Genomic DNA, 20,326 nt, shown 5'->3' with positions numbered 1-20,326 from the left:
ATACATTGGAAGATTTGTAGAATGCCCATCAGGTGTAGAACTCAGGTGACTTCCCAAAAATGAGATAATATCTTATTTTATTTTTTTCTTGGTTACAGAGCCAAAATCTTTGGTTCTTGACGTGGAGCTAAAGTTCAGGAATAAGCTGTCATTATCTAGTTTGCTTTAAAACAGAAAGAACCTTTGATTAAATTTACAGAAGTTAAACTTCTTGGAAGAAATGAATTATATTAACCTTTCATGCTTAATTACAGTTTCCTTCTACAACATTGGAATGAGATTCTTTGTCTTTGATGAAAAGCCAAGGATCTTTATTACCACTTTTATTCATGAAATTGCAGAAGACTGGGTAAAATATTTTGAATATTTATGATACATATAAATATATGTGAATATGTATATGTATATGACAAAGATTGAGTCAATTAAACCAAGGCTTTACTTTTTTTATCAGTAATCTGTTTCACAGCTAATACATTTAATTTTACTGTAAATCTGTTCTGTAAGTAATACCATGGGAATATATGCAATTCTTTCCAAAGAAGCAATGTGGAACTATTTTCTGAAATGTTATTATCCAAACTTGTTAATATCTGTACATTTCTCTACAGTGACACAAATTCTGAAATTTTGTCAAATTTTCATATTTGGGAAAGTGAACAGCAATGATAATTAAGTTATTATGTTATCACATTTAAGCATTTTTGCTTTCTGCTTTTAATTTTTATATGGCAATGAATACTTTATTCATCCTTATGTTATTCTGATAGCAAAACTAACACGCATTCTGTAGCAAATTAGATACTGGTATCTAAAACAGAAAGTAAATATCCTCTCTAATACTGCTCCTGGCATTTTCTCCTCTTAATGGTATAAGGTACATTCTTTTGGATTTATTTGTACTTGTTATAACACCCATGCATATGTGTTCTTTCACAAATAGTTGGACTTAATTCTGCTATTCTTCAACTTGCTTTATTCCCACACTTAAGTGTGTATCTTAGAATATTCATGTTGGTAATTATTAATTTACCTCATATGCTTTAATAGATGCCTAGGACTTCACTACCTTTTGTAATGTAGTTTTCTTTTCTAATCAAAATATCCATAGTTGAACCTATAGTTGTTTTTGTTTTCTATATATTTATAAAGAATGCTAAAAAATAATGCTCTTGTAGCACATTGAGTGGCACTTGAATATTTGTACATGATAAATTCCTATAGTGGAATTGCAAGATCAAATAACGTGAACATTTTAATAGCTTTCATTGAATAGTCTCCCAGCTAACTGACAACAGGTTTAAGATCCCAATGTGAATGATCATATCTGCTTCCATTCTACCTTTATCATCACTTACTTTCAAGTGTACATGGCGTTTTCACGTACTTGAAAATGAGTTAGTGCTACAACAATATACTGCAGATTAAATGACTTGAAGGCCAGATATTTGGGTGTTTTTTGTTGTTTTTATTGTTATTGTTATTTTTCTGAAAACGTTTTGTACACACATAAATTCCCCCGCCACCTCCTCTTCTTTCCCATTCTTTCCCCCACCATTTCCCACATATTATTACAATAATACTGTCCTTCATTAACAGTCACAAGTCAACACTGCCATTTAAGTGTATCATGGCATTGTAGGTATAGATAATGGTAGAAAATCTAGTAATGTATTATCAAGGTGTATTTAACTCTGTCACTGGGGATTCTGCTTTTACTTGGGAGTAGAAATGCATACTGAAATGTATCTTCACTTCACAGCATGCTTGTCTCCATTATACAGTTCCTCTAGAGAAATATGTGTATATACATGCTTACCTATATATCTATTGATCATATATTTCTCATGTAGGTTGCCTTGCATCAGAGAGAACATATGGTATTTGTCCTATTGGGAATACCTTATTTCACTGCGCATAATGGTTTCCAGTGGGGACCCTTTTGTTGCAAATGGTAGAATTTCATTTTTCTTAATGACTGAGTAATATTCCACAGAGTAGATGTACCAGTCTTCTTATCCATTTTTCTTTTGATGAACATCTGGGTTGTTTTCATGTCTTCACTATTGTGGATGGTTCTGCTATGAATACGCACACACAAATCACATTCCTATATGCAGATTTCACTTCCTTTGGATATATTCCCAGAAGTAGTATAGCTGGGTTGCATGGTAGATCAATTTTCAGTTCTCTGAAAATTCTCCATACTGTACAACCTACACTCCCACCTGCTATGGGATAGGGTGTTTTTTCCTCAGATCCTCACCAGCAGGTGTTAATAGATTTCTGAATGTAGGTTAATGTCACTGAAATTAGGTGGAACCTCAGTGTGATTTTTATTTATATTTCCCTGACAGCTAGAGAGTCTGAACATTTTTCATGTCTATTAGTCATTTAAATTTGTTTTTTTAAACACCTGCTCAATTTCCTTCACCCATTTCCTCACAGGGTCGTTTGTTTTGCTGCTGTTGAGTTTCTGAAGCTCTTTGTAAATCCAGGGTATTAGTCCCCTATTGGTTGTATAGTGGGCAATGATTTTCTCTCATTCTATTGGTTGCTTCTTCAGTTTGTTGATCATTTCCTTTGCTGTACAGAAGCTTTTTAGTTTGCTGACATCCCATTTGTTTATTTTGACTTCTACTGCCTATGCTTTTGGTGACTTTTCTAAGAAGTCTATACATCTTTCAGAGTGCTTCCTATGTTTTATTCTAATAGTTTTGATGATTTTGGTGCAGAAATTTTGGTCCTTGATTCATTTAGAGCTGATTTTTGCAGAACATGAGAAATGGGAGTCTTATTTCTTACTTCTGCAGGCTGGCATCCAATTGTCCCAAAAGCATTTATTGAAGAGACCAAACTTTCTCCATGTTTGTTTTCCTAGTTCTTTTGTTAGATTAGTTGGGTATACATGTGTGGGCTATCTTCTGAAGTTTCTGTTCTGTTCCATTGATCTTCTCTGTTTAATACCAGTTACCAGACTGTTTTGATGACCACTTCCCTTTACTATGTCTTGAGATCTGGAATTGTGATTCCCCCAGCTCTATTTTTATTTTTCAGGATATCTTTGCCTTATTCACGGTCTCTTGTGTTTCCAAATGAAGTTTTGTAACATCTTTTCTATTTATGGAAAGAATGTTGTTGGGAGTTTTAATGGGGTTTTATTGTATCTGTATATGGCTTTTGGTAATATGGACAGTTTGTTGACATTTATTCTACCAATCCAGGAACATGGCAAATTTCTCCATTTGTTAATCCCAAAGTTAACAGAAAAAAGAAATAATAAAAATAAATGAGGAAACAACCCAAATTGAGACCAAAGAATAATACATAAGAAAAATGAATCAAACAGCTAGTTCTTTGAGAACATTAGCAAAATATATTCTCTACTAACAGAACTAACAAAAAATGAAGGGAAAAGATATGAATCAATAGAATCAGAGAAAAAAGTAACAATGAATTTTCAGACATACATAATATTCAGGACCTATTACAACACCGATACCCCAACGAATTTGAAGATCTAGAAGAAATGGATAGACTTAAGAACACATACAATCTACCAAAATGAAATCATGAGGCAATTAAAAATCTCAATAGACCTATAACCAGGAGAGAGATTCAATCATTAATTAAATCCTTCTCAACAAAGAACAATCAAAGACCAGATGCCTTCACTGCTGAATTCTACCAAATATTTCAAGAGTTTACCTCAATCCTGCACAAAACTTTCAAAGCAATATAGTCAATTCTTCCAAATTCTGTCTATGAAGTCAGCATTACCTTAATAGCAAAGCCAAATAAAGACACAACAAAGAAAGAGAACTACAGACTTAAGTCCCTTATGAGCATGGATGTAAAAATCCTCAGCAAAATTCTAGTCAACAGAATCCAACAATAGATTCATCAAACAGATAATGAATTCCACCCAAAGAAGGGTAGAATTTGAACCTGGCATGTAGGAATGGTTTAACATATGCAAATAAATAATGTGATACACCACATCAACAAACTAAAGAATAAAACCCATAAAAGAGTTTGGCAGAGCAGCAAGGTACAAAATCAATTAACATAAAGTGATGGTGATAGTATACACAAATAACTCCATGGCTGAGAAACAATTTGTATGTACAGTCTCCTTTAAAATAGTGCAGAAGAAACTTAAATACCCTAGAATAAATCTAACTAAAAACGTGAAAACCTCTAGGATGAAAACTGCAATACTTCAAAAAAAGATACAGGAGACACTAAAAGACAGAGAAATTTACTATGTTTCTGGATCAGATATTTGTTTTCTTATAGAGGCTGAAAGTCCTAGATCAAGATGTTCACAGAGTTGGTTCTTGGAGAGGTCTCTGTGCTTGAGATGTAGACTGTTTTTTTCTCCCTGTGCTATTATACAGCCTTTTCTGTGTGCTTACACATCTTTTGTTGGACATTGGTCCTAGTGGATTATGGCCTTCACCATTATGACTTTCTGATGGCCTTACCTACAAATAACATGGGTAGGTGTCAGCATTTGAATTTGCAGGGAGGGCACATTTCAGTTTATAACACTTGGTAAAATGTAAACTGAAAAACTGAGTGGAGCAGATGGAAATGTTAGGTCAACAGAAATAATGAATGCAGCTTAAAGATCATGTCATCCCAGGTGACTCTCCTGGCTTAAAATAGAGAAGTTGGAACAACAAAATGGATTTTTTTTCTTTTACAGCTGAATTCTGTATTTCAAGACACTGAAATTTCTCTTGCTAATTTGGCTATCCAAATAAAAGGCAGGTATGTGAATGCCGACTACGTGTGGTTCAAATAGCAAGCCGGGGACATTACATGGTTTTTCCTGTCCAGAGGGGTTTTCTTTGTTTACATCATTGGGAAATTAGGAGCTGTCATATTTATGTAATTTTATTTATATTGAAAAGGCAGATGTACAGAAAGAATGAGAAATATAGAGAAAAACTTTCCATTTGCTGGTTCATTCCCCAAATAGTCAAAGTGGCCAGAGTTGAACCAGTTCAAAGCCAAGAGCTTCTTCCAGGTGTCCCACCTGGACGTGGGGTCCCAAGGCTTTGAGCTGTTTTCCACTGCTTTCCCAGGCCACAAGCAGGGAATTAGAAGGGAAGTGGAGCAGATGAAACATGAATCAGTGCCCATATGGCATCCCAGCACTTGCAAGGGGAGGATTAGCCAATTGAGTCTTTGTGTCTGGCCTGTAAATTCCCTTTGGGAACAGGAAAAAAAAATATTTGTTAGTACTGCAGCATATAACAACAGCTGGAAAAGTAAATTGAAGAAAATTAGTAGAGAAAGAAGTAGAATTAGATTGAATTAACTCTATTACTGCCTTAATCTCTAAAATTTTATAATTGTATGAGATAGAATAAACTTCCTTAAAGGGATGAAGAGTAAGGAACAGCTAATGCATGAGGATTCTAGAGGACCTCTTGTCAAATAGAAAGTTTGAAGGGAACTTGAATGTACAATGGAAAGAATGCTGACTAGTTCAAGATTTGCTGGGGACATGTTTTTCTGAAGGTGAGGACAGTGAGATGAGCAGGTACCAAATAATTTCAAGGAAGCCATGGAAAAGACAATTGGCATCTGAGAAACAGCTCCTTTGCTCTTGCTCTACATGTATCAGGAGACTTCAAAAACTTTGTGAAAGAAATAGAATTAAAACATAGGCTTAATTTAGTGTAGAAACATTTGAAATCCATGCATAGTTTTCCATAATATGCATTTTCAGTAACTTCTTTGTGGTGCCCTCTTCTATCAAAGGGATACCCCCAAAAAAGCTGTTTGAAAAGCAATTTAATTCTGTTAAGGCATAGCAAAATGAATTGTCCAATAATAAATAAATAAGGAATAAAGAAATCCTCTGCACACTGGGAATTTCATTTCTTTTACATATTCAAATATAGATAGGCTCAATATAAGAGTTTATATAAATGGATGGAAGACACTTTATTGTGTAGTCCCTTTAGCTAACTTTATTTTTGTAAAACCAAGTGGCTATGAAGTCCAGGTGTTAGCATTGTAGGGTCTTGGCAAGGGTCTTGTGGCAGACAGCAGAGAGAGGAGAAGCTCCGAGTCTCTGTAAAGGTGATAAATCTGTTCCTGTGGGTTCAGCCCTCATGACCTAATCACCCCCAATGGCTCCCTCTACTTCCTAATACCATCACATTGGGAATGAGGCTTCAGCATACAAAGTTTGAGTGGACACATACATGCAGTCCATAATGGTCGAATTCCAAGGGGAATTGGAAATTCCTGGGGTATACAATATTCTTTCATAAAATTGTATCTGTGGGGTTGGTCATTTGACCTAGCAGTTAAGATGCTGTATGGACAGCTCACAGTTTGTATTGGAACTCCTGACTTGGAGTTCTGATGCTGTTTACAGTTACGGCTTCCTACTGATGCACACCCTGGGAGGTATCAAGTGATGGTTCAGATACTTGAGTCCCTGCTACCCACATTGAGAAACCAGATTGAGTTACTGATTCCTGGCTTCAGCCTGACTCAGCTCTGGCTATTACAAATAACTGAAAGATATCTTCCTCTCTATCTTTCAACTAAATATTATAAGATAAATTAATAAAAATCGTGTTTGTTGATGATCTCATTATGAAAGTAATGTATGGTAATTTTACAAAAGCTTGAGGCTTCATAGAAATATAATCATATACATAGTGAAATTCTCCTATCCCCAACCCTCCAGCAACTCTTGTTCACAGTTTATTTAAATATTCCTGTTTTCATACATTTACAAAGAGAATGAGATCCTATTCTACAGGTTACATCTTTCCATGTTTTCTAACACATCATGTATATCTTTTCAAGCTCATGCAAGCTGATCTAGTTAATTCATTTTAATTTCTTAGGATGTATGTGTCCAGCTATCCAATAATGTATATTTGAACAATTTCCATCCTTGTTTGTAGATTTGTATGCACCCTTGTTGGTTCTATTACAGAACAGAATTCTGAAAGTGGAAATGCTGGTTCAAGGCTTGCATTGTGGTGTGCAAACAATGACCAAATTCATTAAAAATACATCTTGGAGCCCTATACTAATTTTAATTTCAAGCTTTAGGGATATGACAAGATAAGGTCCATTAGTCTATATATGTTCAGATTGTCTTTTTTTCCTGACCTTTGATACTGTGTTTTATTGTTTCATTTTCAATAATTTTTGATGCTTTTGATACAGAAACACTTCTGAAGAAGAAATGGCCATATACAAAGCTATTGTAAGTAATTTTTCAAAATGAATGTAATTTTGACCTATATTATACTTGATTAGATATAAATAAATAGCTCTTCCTCCATATGTGTTTGGCAAGTCTTGGTTATGAAAACTGAGGGTCAATTTATCACTTCCTTTGGAATTGGTGCCAAAGTTCATCAAGAACACCATCCTTTGCTTTTCTGAACTGTCCACATGAGGCACATTTTGTGGTCTGTAGGAATGTTGAGAGATGGGGAATTGAAATTTTGGGGTTATAGACATATTGCAAAAAAGCCTTGAGCCACTTGTTTGTAAGATTGGCATCACACACACACACACACACACACACACACAATCCACTTTTACTTGTATGGATTTGAACTCAACGAGTGACAAAATTATTTCTTGATATCACCACCCTAATTCTTAGCACTGCTTCCACTGTCTATGCCTTTATAATTGTATACCCTGAAATGATTAGTTAAGCTCATGACTTTCAAGGTATTTAAATATGAAATAAATGTTTTAACTATAAAAAATGCAATCAAGCCTGCAGTGCCTTCCAAATTAATTCCATCATTTATTTTTTTTTTCTGTAAGTATCTGAGTCAGAATTTCACATTTTAGCACATTGTGGATAGCACACTATAACTAAAATTCATCTCAGGCAATAAATGTGAAGGCTTTTTGTCGATCCTGTGGTCAGGCTGCCTGAACTGGAATCCCTTTTGTTCCAATTTCAGACATACAATTGAATTAATTTATGTCAGCAATTTAATTCATCTCATTGTGCCTCAATCTCCCCACCTGTGCAATGAAGGCTGCTGGAAAGTGAGGAGGAGACAATTTGTGTTAAGTGCTTAGCCTATGACTTAAAAACCTAATTAACACTTTATTATTATGATTAGCACCATGTTGATATCCAGATATTCTGAATCTCCTCTTAGTGCTATAATTTTTCAGAGGCTCAGTTTCCTCATCTAGAAAGTACGGTAGTTATCCTTGCATCATCCACCCTACAGGGCAGGCATGGGAATTAAAGCACATTGCTGTTTTGCAGTTGGTTTACCAATGGCAATGTGATGCATAAATATTAAGCAAACTTGTTATTGCTGTTGTTAGCAGTAAGTCTTGTTCTCATTTGTGATGTTTGTTTAAAGATTTCAGTGACCATGTATTTTTCTTTTGCATTATTTGGAACAGAGAGAAGGACAAGGAATGGCTACAGTTTCCCATGTACCATACAGGTAGGAGATGAGTTTATTCGTAGCTGGTACATTTGGGTCTGAATTATTTCCATTTAATTCCATATGTACAGTCATTTGGTCAGAGTTGTCAAAAGAAGATAAAAGCACCTTATGGCTATATTACAGATGTTGTAATTGGCTCTTTCCTTCCAGAAGAAGGTTGATTTCAGTTGCTCATGGCTTAGCCTCTTTGTGGTGAAGAGGAAATGGGTCCAAAGTGGTTACAACTGGAGATGGAGAGATGTTTTATTCAACAAGCTCCATGAATTACTTAGCCTGAAAATTGAAAAAAATATATAGAACCATACCCCATTCTGTTCACAATTGTGATTGGTGAAGCTCCTTCCAGCATCCTTGTTATTATTATTATTATTAGCATGCTTAATGTACATCATGAAGAATATATAGTCAAAGATGAGTCATAGAGAGGTCATTGAAATGTTCAGGGTATTGCAACAGAAGGTTTATTACCAGCAAGAGAATAGAATTCAGAAGGAGTCCTCCTCTGTCTGGTTCTCTGTAAAATGAGAAGAGATAGACTTCAAAGGTAATGGACAGCATAAGCAGAAACATCGCCCAATACAGGACAGGACGTGAGTAGGCCTTGCCTAGACTGGACATAGCAATTTGGAGTGAGCATAGTTAAATTTAGCTTTTAACTCAGCAGATGTGGTTTTAAAACCTACAAATGCAAATGGAACAAAAGGCATAGGTAAGTTTATGAATCTGACATGTGTTTCCTGATGCAATATTACAGAATTTACAATGTTTGAGGACCTTGCTAAAAAGGCTGGGGTCAAGGATAATTCTATTTTTTTTATATCCTTTAGCTGACAGAAGTATTAGGTAGGTATGACATAGTAGGTGACCACGTAAAATGTTTTCTTCCCTACAGCTCAGCTCTTTCTTCTGTAGACTGGGACTAGGGATTGTTCTACCTTATAAGATTGTTAAAAGGATAAAAGTGAACCAAAACATGTGGAGCAAGAACTCCAAATGTGTTCGCTATTATTATCATTATTATTATTCTCCTATAGGAATAGGCCTTCTGCAGAACACAACTTGATAGACTAATTGAACACACACCTATTTGCCTTATTTTAGTAAAGATGAGTAAATTGTAGACCAGAAGGATAAAGTGCTTCTCTTGAAATAATAAATGCTGAGTATTCTGCCTTCTCTAATAATTACTTCAGAACGCCTATAAAAATCACTCTTTCGTCAATTTCAAAGTAACATCAATATTGTTGAGCATTCTTTTGAAAACGGGTTTTAAGCTGTCTGATTTGGATACATGAAAATTTATCAGAGGATTTCAAAATGCCGTCCTCTATCACTTAAACTCTGCCACTTGGTAACTAAAAAGTTTGACATCTGTGTAGTAGCAATCTAGACTCCTGTACTGGGGATTTGTTCTGCTGGCCAAATTACACTGTTGTGATATAACTGCAACTTCTTTCTTATGTGTTCTGCTTTTTAGCTGTGTTTGTCATGCCATGGTAAAGGCCAACTCTTCTCCAACACCCAGGGAATTGATTGGCAGGATCAGAGGTAAAATACATGGCAATCTCACTTGTGGGAACTTCACGCAAGATGAACTGACATGCTTAATGAATTCGGAAGACGTTGCAGTGAAACAGCTAGGTAATATGTGGGAGGGAAGTATTTCACTTTGAATTTAGTTCCCTTATAAAACTCATAATACATACACAGTAAAGGATGATGAATTCCAAAAGAGAAAAGTCATTTTCTCATCCTTTTTTAAAAAAGATTTATTTATTTTTATTGCAAAGTCAGATATACAGAGAGAGGAAGAGAGAGAGAGAGAGGAAGATCTTCTGTCTGGTGATTCACTCCCCAAGTAAGCACAACAGCTGGTGATGTGGCAGTCCCAAGCCAGGAGCCAGGAAGTTCCTCCAGGTCTCCCATGGGGGTGCAGGGTCCCAAGGTGTTGGGCTGTCCTCAACTGCTTTCCCAGGCCACAAGCAGGGAGCTGGATGGAAAGTGGAGCCGCCGGGATTAGAACCGGCAACCATATGGGATCCCGGCATATTCAAGGCGAGGACTTTAGTCACTAGGCCACCGTGCCGGGCCCTTCTCATTCTTTTTTTATAGAGGTACCTCAAAAGATCCATGGGAAAAAATATTAATGGTATTTTGCATGCATAAATAGCGTTTTCCTAATACATTTTCCCCATGAACTTTCTGAAGAGCTCCACATGCGTGCTCTGTGCTCACTTGCTCAGGTGATCCTTTTCCTTTGAAGAGCTTCTGGGAGAATGGAATGCTGCCATGTTTTGTCAGAGACCACTGGTGAGCCCTGGGTATTGGCAGTGACCATGCTGTCCACCGAGTGGAGGAACTGACTTTCTTGCATAAATCCCCAGAAACCTGGAGAGCTTCTGTAGTGCACAAAAGAGATGTGCAAAAGATATGTGTTTGTTTATTGATTGATTCAGTCACCCTATTCATCTTGGCAAGTGATCTGGGAACTGGTCCAGATTTCTGTCACAGGCATTTCTTCTTATAAGTTGATCTGTAATGGTAAAAGAGAAAGGCTATTGGGCCACTACACCTCCTTTCTATTGCTATCAGCTTTCTATCTTTGCCCCAATAAAAACTTAGCACTAAGACAGATAACGCAGTTTCATTAGCACAATCCTCCGCACCAAACTGATAAAGTAGTTTGAGGGCTGGTTCTAAGTGCTTGAACGCATGTGAGGCGGAAGGTAAAGGGGGATAGCAGCTGCTGTCCACTGGATGCTGGTGAACTTGTTTTAAGCATGGACATTAAGGTGCTTTTGCTCTTCACTCAGGAGAGGCTGGGCTGTGACACTGTCTCAGCCAGAGTTATGGCCCAGGGCTCAGTTACCAGTTGGTCAGTAAAAAGTGGGAGCTTAGTTCATGGACTTAGTACAGGTCACATCTTCCTTAAGTTGACAATACCTGACAGTTCAGTCTTACCATAATAGTTCTCCATGGTGGAGATAGTCCTATCCCTCATGACCATCATCAGAAACAGAGCTCTCCATGCCTAGGCATGGCAGCTACATGAAGTATCTCCAATCCAAATCCACCCCGAACCGAGTTAGTAGGGTGAGACTATCCTGCAGAAATCAGTGTACAGTGTCTTGCCTGTACACATCAAATTGCTAACAGAGGGTACCTTGGAAAAGAGGGACAATTGACTGGGGGAGACTTTCTCTTTTGCACTCTAACACTTCTTCATGTGACTTAATTTTTTTTGCTAATGTAAATGGACCATTTAAAACAAAACAAAAATACATCTCCGGTCATTGATGGTTTTAATGGAAAGGATGAAACATGAAGTTTTAGAGGGCTGCTTATTTAAAACTAAGACTCCATTTAATGCTATTTTCAGTGAAGTCTGCTTTAAATGGTTTGGCAGGAAAAGTTTTCTCTTTTATTTGCTGAAGCTTATGTGAAGGCTAATAATGATGGGTCGTAATGGATGTTCATGCTACCTTTAAGTGCCTGTTGCCCTTTAAAATGTGCATACATTTTCTGTGTAGAGTTGGCAAAGTGCAAAGCTGAGGAAACAGCCTCGAGATACAAAGGGACATGTAAGTGGCTATTAACCAACCCTACTGAGACAGCCCACAGTAAATGCATCAAAAATGAGGATGAGCGTGCCACTAGAAGCTGGTATGTACAGCCATGTTCTAATTGCTCAAGCCCATACACAAAAACATGAGAAATAATCAAGGGTGATTATCTGTCATTTGCCTGAGCATGCTAACTCCCTTCAGCTACTCTCGGCCACTTTCCCTCCTCCCATCTTTTGGACTTGCACACAACATAATAATAATTTTGCAGAAGACAAAAGAGAAGACGAGGCCCTGAGCCCCATCACCTGAACACAGCTGTGTTTAGGTGGAATTTCTTTTGTATCTTTTTTTCTATGAATGGCTTTCAGCATTATTGTGGTTCTAATCACTGTCCTATCAGTAACATAATTTACCCTTTCACTCAATGGTTTATTAAACATTGGCCATGTTTTATATCCAACTACTTAATGATTATTTCACAAATCAGCCTCAGAAGCTATCTCATGGACGTGCCATGATCATTTACTAAATCACTCTTCTACTGTTGACTTTATCATTTCCCTTTTCAAAATCATCAGCCCTCTTTTCTTACTTTCTATCATTAATGTTGTATGCCATTTACTTAAGTGGACAAGACCAGAGGAGTAGCAGGTTTTGAACAGAGACTTAAAAGTACCCTTTCAGACAGCACCAGGTCCCACTACACACTACCTTATTCTCCCTGCTGCTCAGCAGTCAACAAGGCAGGCTCCTTTACAGCCCTAGAGTTCACAGTTAACCTCTCCTTTTCAACCCTACCCCACACACCCGTACCCTACCCAAACTACTTTCCTGCTCCAATCCCTTTACTGTCTCCTGCTTATTATGACAGCATTCTTCCTTGCTTTCTCTCTGCTACCTTCCACCAGCTCTGTTTAGCATGTTGTTGCCATTGTGATTTCCCAGCAATTTGACTGCTACCATCCCATAAATGAAGCCTCACCCCATAAATACAGTCTGCATGACTGCAGGCTCCCTCTCCTATTACCTCCTCCTTGCTACCCTTCTTCCTTTTGCTATGAACTCTAGCCAAAAGCCATTTGCGATGGTGGGCAATAAGGAGCACTTCCGGTGTTTTGTCTGCTTGTACTATTTACTGCTTGTGTGGGAGGTGTTTCTCTCCATCTATGTCCTTATAGTGCCCCCAAAGCTCCAGTGTGGACAATAAACCTTCCTTTCTTGGTGTTTTCATAGATTCAGCTTTGTTCATTGAGCTTTTCATCTCATATTTGGTCTATCAAACCATAAAATTTAGAGTTCCTCTGGGGAAGGACAATAGCCCATTCTGTTTTGTCTGTGTTACTAGTTTTCATCCTTAGAATGTACTGAGTGTTCAATGAATGCATTAGTTGAATTGAAATGAACTGGATTGAACAAGATAAGGCATGGGGTAGGAGCGGATGAGAAGGGCTAATGAGCTACAGAGGGCCCTACCCTAATTTTCTTGCGTAAATAAGTATGCTGAGATAGAGGCAGAATTGCAACAGGAATTTCCTTTTAGACTAGAGATAAGAAGTGACAATAAGGATAAAAAGTCATGTCTAAAGGGGCAGTGCCTTGGCTGACATTTCATCAGCTGGATATTGTCATGCCCCATCTCTGGTTCTCTTGCTTGTTTATTCTTCCAAGTGCTGACACTACATTCATTTGTTTCCTGAGAACAAAATTTTCTTCACTTTACAAAGAAACACAGAGCTCCCACCTTTGTTGTCTTGACTGAGAGATCAGGGATGAACAAGGGAAAGCATGCCAAAGACACACCTGCTCCTTCACCATTTGCATTAACAGTATCCCTGCCTCACCCTTCAAGGACAAAGTTGGATAATGCCTTTGCACTCCTCTTCCCCTGCACCCCCCCTCGTTTTTTTTTTTTTTTTCAGCTCATTTGGCATCAGCACAGGCAAATCTCAGTGGGATAAACTGAAGTTTAAACAATGCAAGTTGATTCAAGGACTTCCTGATAAAATTTTGGATCTTGCTAATATCACCGTAACAGATGGTAAGATTGTGTTGCGCTCGTTGAAGAAATAATAGAATCATAGGTAGTTCACCTCTTTTCCTTTAAACTAGAAAGAGCAAAGGCAAACCTCGGGTAAGAAAATCTACCTTACAATTATCCCATCTCAGAAACTAGATAGTTGGGGTGAGCATTTGATGGAGTAGTTGAGTTGTTTGCTTAGGACACCAGCATGCCATTTCAAAATGCCTCGTTTGATCCTGATTCTGCTCTACGTTCCAGTTTCCTGAAACTGCACATTTTGGGAGGCTGCAAGTGATAGACTAAATGCTTGGGTCCATATCATTCATGTGGGAGACTTGTAGGGAGTTCTGGCCTTCTAGCTTCAGCCTGATCCAATCTTGGCTGTTGCAAGCATTCAGGGGAGTGAACCAGTAGATAAAAGGTCTCTCTCCATCTGTTTCTGTCTCTCTACCTTTCAAATAAATAAAATTAAAATTTAAAAGTGAAACTAGGTAGTTAATGATGCTACGACTAGTGATGTGCCATGAGACATTAGGACTACCATTGCTGTAGTTTTATAATTTTTTGCTAATTATTATTTTGTTTTATTTTGATATTTAAATAGTTTTAATATACAATATGCCCTCAATGGTTTAATATTTAGAAAGCAAAAGATGAAAATACATGGAAACATCACCCTTGTAATGTTGGCCCTAGCCTTCCAGTGATTCTCTATAGAGACAATATATGCTTTCTAATGAAATACGTGAATAGACACATATCTCCTTCCAGTTTTGTATAGCGGCTAGAGCAGGCTATATGCACATTGTTCTATACCCTGAGCTTCTCTCTTAACATCTTTCAGAACTTATCATATATGTAGAGAAAGAGCTTCCTCACTCCCCTTCCCATTGCATTATAATATATGGGAGAGATGTATCACAATTTATTTTGTCTCTTATGTTGTTCATAACATTTTGCTTTAAGAACCCATCTGTAAAACTAATTTTACCTCTTGGTGCACTTTTATTATTAAGCGGGGGGATACTGTGACACACTTTTAAAAAAACCTACATTTCTGAAGGTATCTAAAATGTTTCAGAGCCGGTGTTCTCTAGGCAACTAACAAGAAGTTGCATTTCTTCCAAAAATTCATTCATAAATTACATTAGCTTTCATTGTTTTCTGACCCTTTGTTACCGCATTCAATACTAGTAGGTAAACCAAGTTTTCAACATGAGGCATACCTCTTTAAAACCATGCACTATTGGGCCCAGCACAGTGGCCTAGCGGCTAAAGTCCTTGCCCTGGACTTGCCAGAATTCCATATGGGTGCTGGTTCTAATTCCGGCAGCCCCGCTTACCATCCAGCTCCCTGTTTGTGGCCTGGGAAAGCAGTCAAGGATGGCCCAAGACCTTGGGACCCTACACCCACATGGAAGACTCAGAAGAGGTTCCTGGCTCCTGGCTTCAGATTGACACAGCTCCAGCCATTGCAGTCACTTGGGGAGTGAATCATCAGATGGAGGATCTTCCTCTGTCTCTCCTCCTCTCTCTATATATGTGACTTTGCAATAAAAGTAAATAAATCTTTTTAAAAAATCAAGCACTAATATAATGGATACCACACATAAGTCACAATTTTACACAAGTAGAGCACCTATAAAATATAAATTTCAGAAAGTCGAATTACTAGTTTCATCATGTTTTCATTGGTGACAAATTACTCTCTGTAATGGCTGCACCAGTTTGTTCTCTCACTTGCAAGGTATGAAAGTTTCTGCTTTGGGACACCTTCAGCCACAGACTTGGGAGTCCTTGGTGATTTTAATTAGAAAAACTGATATCACAATATGAAGCTTTTTTTGTAAAAAAAAAAATTCATTCATTTGTTTGAGAGGCAGAGAGAGGAAGACAGAAAGAGAACTTCCATTCATTGGTTCATCTACCAAATGCCTGCAGTGACTATCACTACATTGGGTTGGGCACCAGGACTCAATTCAAATTTCCCACATAGGTGGCAGGAACCCAATTACTTCGGCCTTAAGAGGAGTCAGGAGCTGGAGCTAAGTACTGCACTCAGGGTTAGGATATACATGCACATTCTCACTGACATTTTAACGCTAGGGTAAGCACCTGCCCCTACAAGCATTCTAATGGAGATATTCACATATCAAAACATTCGTCCCTATAATGTACACAATTCAGTGGATTTTTTTGTGCATTCATAAATCTGTGCAGCTGTCATCAATAATTCCCTTTGTCTTCTTCCATAGTTTGTCCATTTTGCCCTCTTCTCAGCTCTTGGAAACGACTGATCAATGTTTCATCTTTATGAATTTTACCTACCTTGGGTATTTGATAAGTTATTCATGTTGTAGTATATGTTACTACCTTACGTCTTTTTGTGACTAGATGACTGAATAGTATCCCATGTTGTAGATATTCACTCACTCATTCAAGTTAATAAGCATTTGTTCATTGCTATCTTTTGGCTGTTATTAATAATCTGATTGTTAATATTGTTAACAAGCATTTACAAAATTTTGTGTACACATGCTTTCTTTCCAATTCTCTTGGAAATATTATATAAATATATAGTGCATTGTTAATATTATATAGAGAGTGCATTACTAAATATATGTGTATATATATGTATGTATGTGTTTGTGTGTATAGAAAGTGCAATTGGCAGGTCACTTAGTAACATGTGATTAGCTTTCTGAAAACCTGCCAAACTTGTTTCCACAGCACTACACCGTGTTACATCTCTGCCAACACCATGAAGAGCTCAGGTTTTTTACATCTTCTTAAACACATCCTATTCTCCGTCTGTTAGATTATGTTGATAGTAACAGTCCCACTCCCACACATGTGTTCTTCCATTCCTGATTTTTAAAAATAATTTATAGATGGCTTCTTTTTAAATCTTGACCAGTCTAGTAAAAGTTTCCCAACTTTGTTGATTTTAAAATAGACTATCTTTGAAACAGGCTTGGGATCACAGCAAAATGGAGCAGAAAATAGAATTCTATACTTGTCTTCTGTTGCATGTGTAACCTCCTCCACTGTCAACATTCCATATTAAAATGTCATTTTGTTACAAGTAACACATTTTAAAATATTTGAAAAACAGAGAGAGAAAATTCTTCTAGCTGCTGCTCCATCCCCTAAATGCTTATAACAGCCTCGGCTACGCTGGGCTAAGCCAGGAACTTAGACCTCAATCCAGGTCTCTCACATGAGTGACAGAGACCCAGTCACTTAGACCATTGTCTCTTCCTACCAGAGTCTACATTAACAGGAAGCTGCAAGCAGGAGTTGGATCCAGGAATAAATAAGTCCAGGTTCTCCAATGTGGGACTTGGGTATCCTAATTGGCATCCTGCATACCAGGACAAATGTCTATCCTACATTTGTTATAACTGATACAACTACATTGACACATGATTATCTACCAAAGTCCATGGTCTAAATTAGGGTTGAATCTTGATCTTATGTATTCTATGGTTTTGGACAAATATATGAGATGTATTCACTGATTAAGTATCATACAGAATCATTTCCCTGCTATAAAAGTGCTCTGTGCTCTGCCTGTTCATACCTCTTTCCATCTTAATTCCTAGGAACCATTGATTAAAAAAAAATATTCCAGCTATTCCAGACATAGCTGGAAAGGAGGAGTCACAGAGATTTCCATCTACTGATTCACTCCAAAGATAGCTGCAATGGCCAAGATAGCGCCAGGTTGAAGCTAGGAGATTCTTGCACATGAATGGTGTGGGCCCAAGCATTTTAGCCATCTTCTATTCCTTTTCCAGCCCATTAGAAAGGAAACCACCAGAATATGAACTGGCAACCATATAGGATGCTGGCATGGCAGGCAACAGCCCCACCCATTGACATTTTTACTGTCTCTGGTTTTGCCTTCTCCTGATGTCATGTCATTGGAATCATATAGTATGTAGTCTTTTCAAGGTTGTCTTTTTCACTTACGAACAGACATTTAATATTTCTGTCACTTATCATGGCTCACTGCTTTATAGCACTGGATAAATATTCCATCATTTCGCTATAACAGATGTCTGTTCACTTCTGCAGAGCACATTGGTTGTTTCCAGATCTGAGCAATTACAAAGCTACTATAAATATATGTGTACAAGGGGTATTTTTGATATGGACATAGATTTTGAGCTCACATAGCTAGACACCCAGGAGCATGACTGTTATGTTGTAGAGCAGCACTGTGTTCAATTTTGTAGGAAATTATGAAAGTGTCTTCCAAAGTGGCTGTAATATTTTACACTCCTACAAGAAATCAATAATATTTTCTGTTCCACATCCATACCAGCATCTGTTGTTGTCTGTCTTTTGGGGTTTTGTTTAAATGTCTAATTGTATCTAATGGCTGTTTTAATTTGCAATTCCCCAGTGACATATGTTGTTGATTACCTTTTCATATACTTTTTAAAAAGATTTATTTACTTTTATTGGAAAGGCAGATATACAGAGGAGGAGAGACAGAGAGGAAGATCTATCGTCTGGTGATTCACTCCCCAAGTGAGCGCAACAGCTGCAGCTGAACCAATCCGAAGCCAGGAACTAGGAGCTCTTGCGGGTCTCCCATGCAGGTGCAGGGACCCAAAGCTTTGGGCCATCCTGGACTTCTTTCCCAGGCCACAAGGAGGGAGCTGGATGGGAAGAGGGGCCGCTGGGATTAGAACCAGTGACCGTATGGGATCCCGGCACGTGTAAGGCGAGGACTTTAATCACTATACTTTCGTGCCAGGCCCCATAAACTTTTAATATATCTTCTTTGGTGAGGTATCTGCTATAGGCTGAACATTTGTGGCTTCCCCCAGTCATAAGTCAAATGTTGAATCCTAACACTAGCTGGACTGTGAATCCTAACACTAGCTAACACTTGCTTTTAAGAGGTGATTAGGTCTTTGGGAGGTTATTAGGCAAAAAGTAGAACCTTCCTGAATGTAGATCAATGCCCTTCTAAAGAGGCCGCAGAGAGTTTTGTGATCGCTTCTGCTTTGTGAAGTTACAGCAACACACACACACACACACACACACACACACACACACACACACACAACCAAAAGCCTATATATAATGCAGGAAGTGTGTCCTCACTGGAAATCAAGTTTGTTTTCATAAAGAAAAATTAGTTTCTACATAACTTGATAGGTGTGGTTCTAGTGCACCAAGTGGGTTCCTTCCATAATGAATTGTTAGAAATTGAGTCACAAGCATTCCAATGCCTTGCACAGGGCCAGGGAATTGGACTTGTCATCTCTGTGGAATATGCAAATATAATATCAGGAAATAGTTATAATGAGAAAAGCAAGCATAGCTTTGATGGTTCCTTGATCTGCAATCACGAGTCAGGGCAATAGGGAAAGTTTGCACGTTGAAGTGAGTGGGTGGAAATACAGAGAGGTCTGTGTTTCATGCTGACCTCCCTCCCTCTGAGTGACACTTTTTGTTTAGACACGCTAATAGAATTTTCTCTTGTGGAAGAAAAAGCTAACAAACCTCCATAACAACAACAAAACCACTGCAGTTGGTTGTGATTTTTAGAAAACTGACTGTCAGAAGTCACTTTACAAAAAATACTGTGGAGAAAGAGGACAGTTAAGTGTTGATTTAGATATATAAAAAGCTGAAAAGTAAACTATCAAGTTTATTGGCTCTGGAGAAATCTCTCTCCTGTCCTTATAAATTAGGAGCTTAGGGAACAATGAGTACTATATGATCTAAAGGAAAGAAAAATGCCTGCATTTAAAATGATCCATTTTATTTTAGCTTTCAAGCTTACTGACAAGCATTAGATAGCTTGGTTGGAGACTCTTCAATTCTTTCATATAAATGCTTATTTATCTGAGCTTCTGAATACCACTTAGAAAATATTCCCTTATTTCAAAGTTCATTGAGTTCTTTCCTGTGCTCGATTTTGTTTACTTCCAAGATATGGAAGATGCATCAGGGTTTCGTGAAGTTAGGTGTAATTTTCTCTGAAACTATCTCCCATTTCTGTCCATCGCATCATCAGGACAGGGCAATGAGTGAATAAGAGAGAACAATGTGATACCTAGGAGGTCAGGTAGAAAGTGCCAGACACAGTGGTCCCCATGTCTAGAACTACTGAAGAGAGGGATAAAGGCACAGATGCTGGATGGAAAAAGTGGTAACAAAGAGCTCAGCCTCTGGAGTCGGAACTGGGCTAGAATCACCCAGCTTCTTGACTTCTGAATCTGTATGTAGGAGATAATAAA

At 37.8% G+C, this 20,326-nt stretch overlaps 1 protein-coding gene across 1 annotated transcript in view; it reads left to right on the top strand.

The window, feature by feature from the left end:
- The window catches only part of ADGRG4 (adhesion G protein-coupled receptor G4), a 91,783-nt gene that overhangs the window by 31,494 nt on the left and 39,963 nt on the right, over positions 1–20,326 (top strand). Inside the window, 7 exon segments of the mRNA XM_041000053.1 lie at positions 255–349; positions 4,712–4,776; positions 7,210–7,249; positions 8,395–8,474; positions 9,955–10,118; positions 12,008–12,140; positions 13,963–14,081. Coding sequence (XP_040855987.1) covers positions 255–349; positions 4,712–4,776; positions 7,210–7,249; positions 8,395–8,474; positions 9,955–10,118; positions 12,008–12,140; positions 13,963–14,081 — 696 coding nt within the window.

The sequence above is a fragment of the Ochotona curzoniae genome, unplaced genomic scaffold (genome assembly GCF_017591425.1).
Source record: "Ochotona curzoniae isolate NIBS_2020 unplaced genomic scaffold, NIBS_Ocur_1.0 scaffold_1852, whole genome shotgun sequence".
NCBI lineage: Eukaryota > Metazoa > Chordata > Mammalia > Lagomorpha > Ochotonidae > Ochotona > Ochotona curzoniae.
This window is presented reverse-complemented; position numbering and strand designations above follow the sequence as displayed.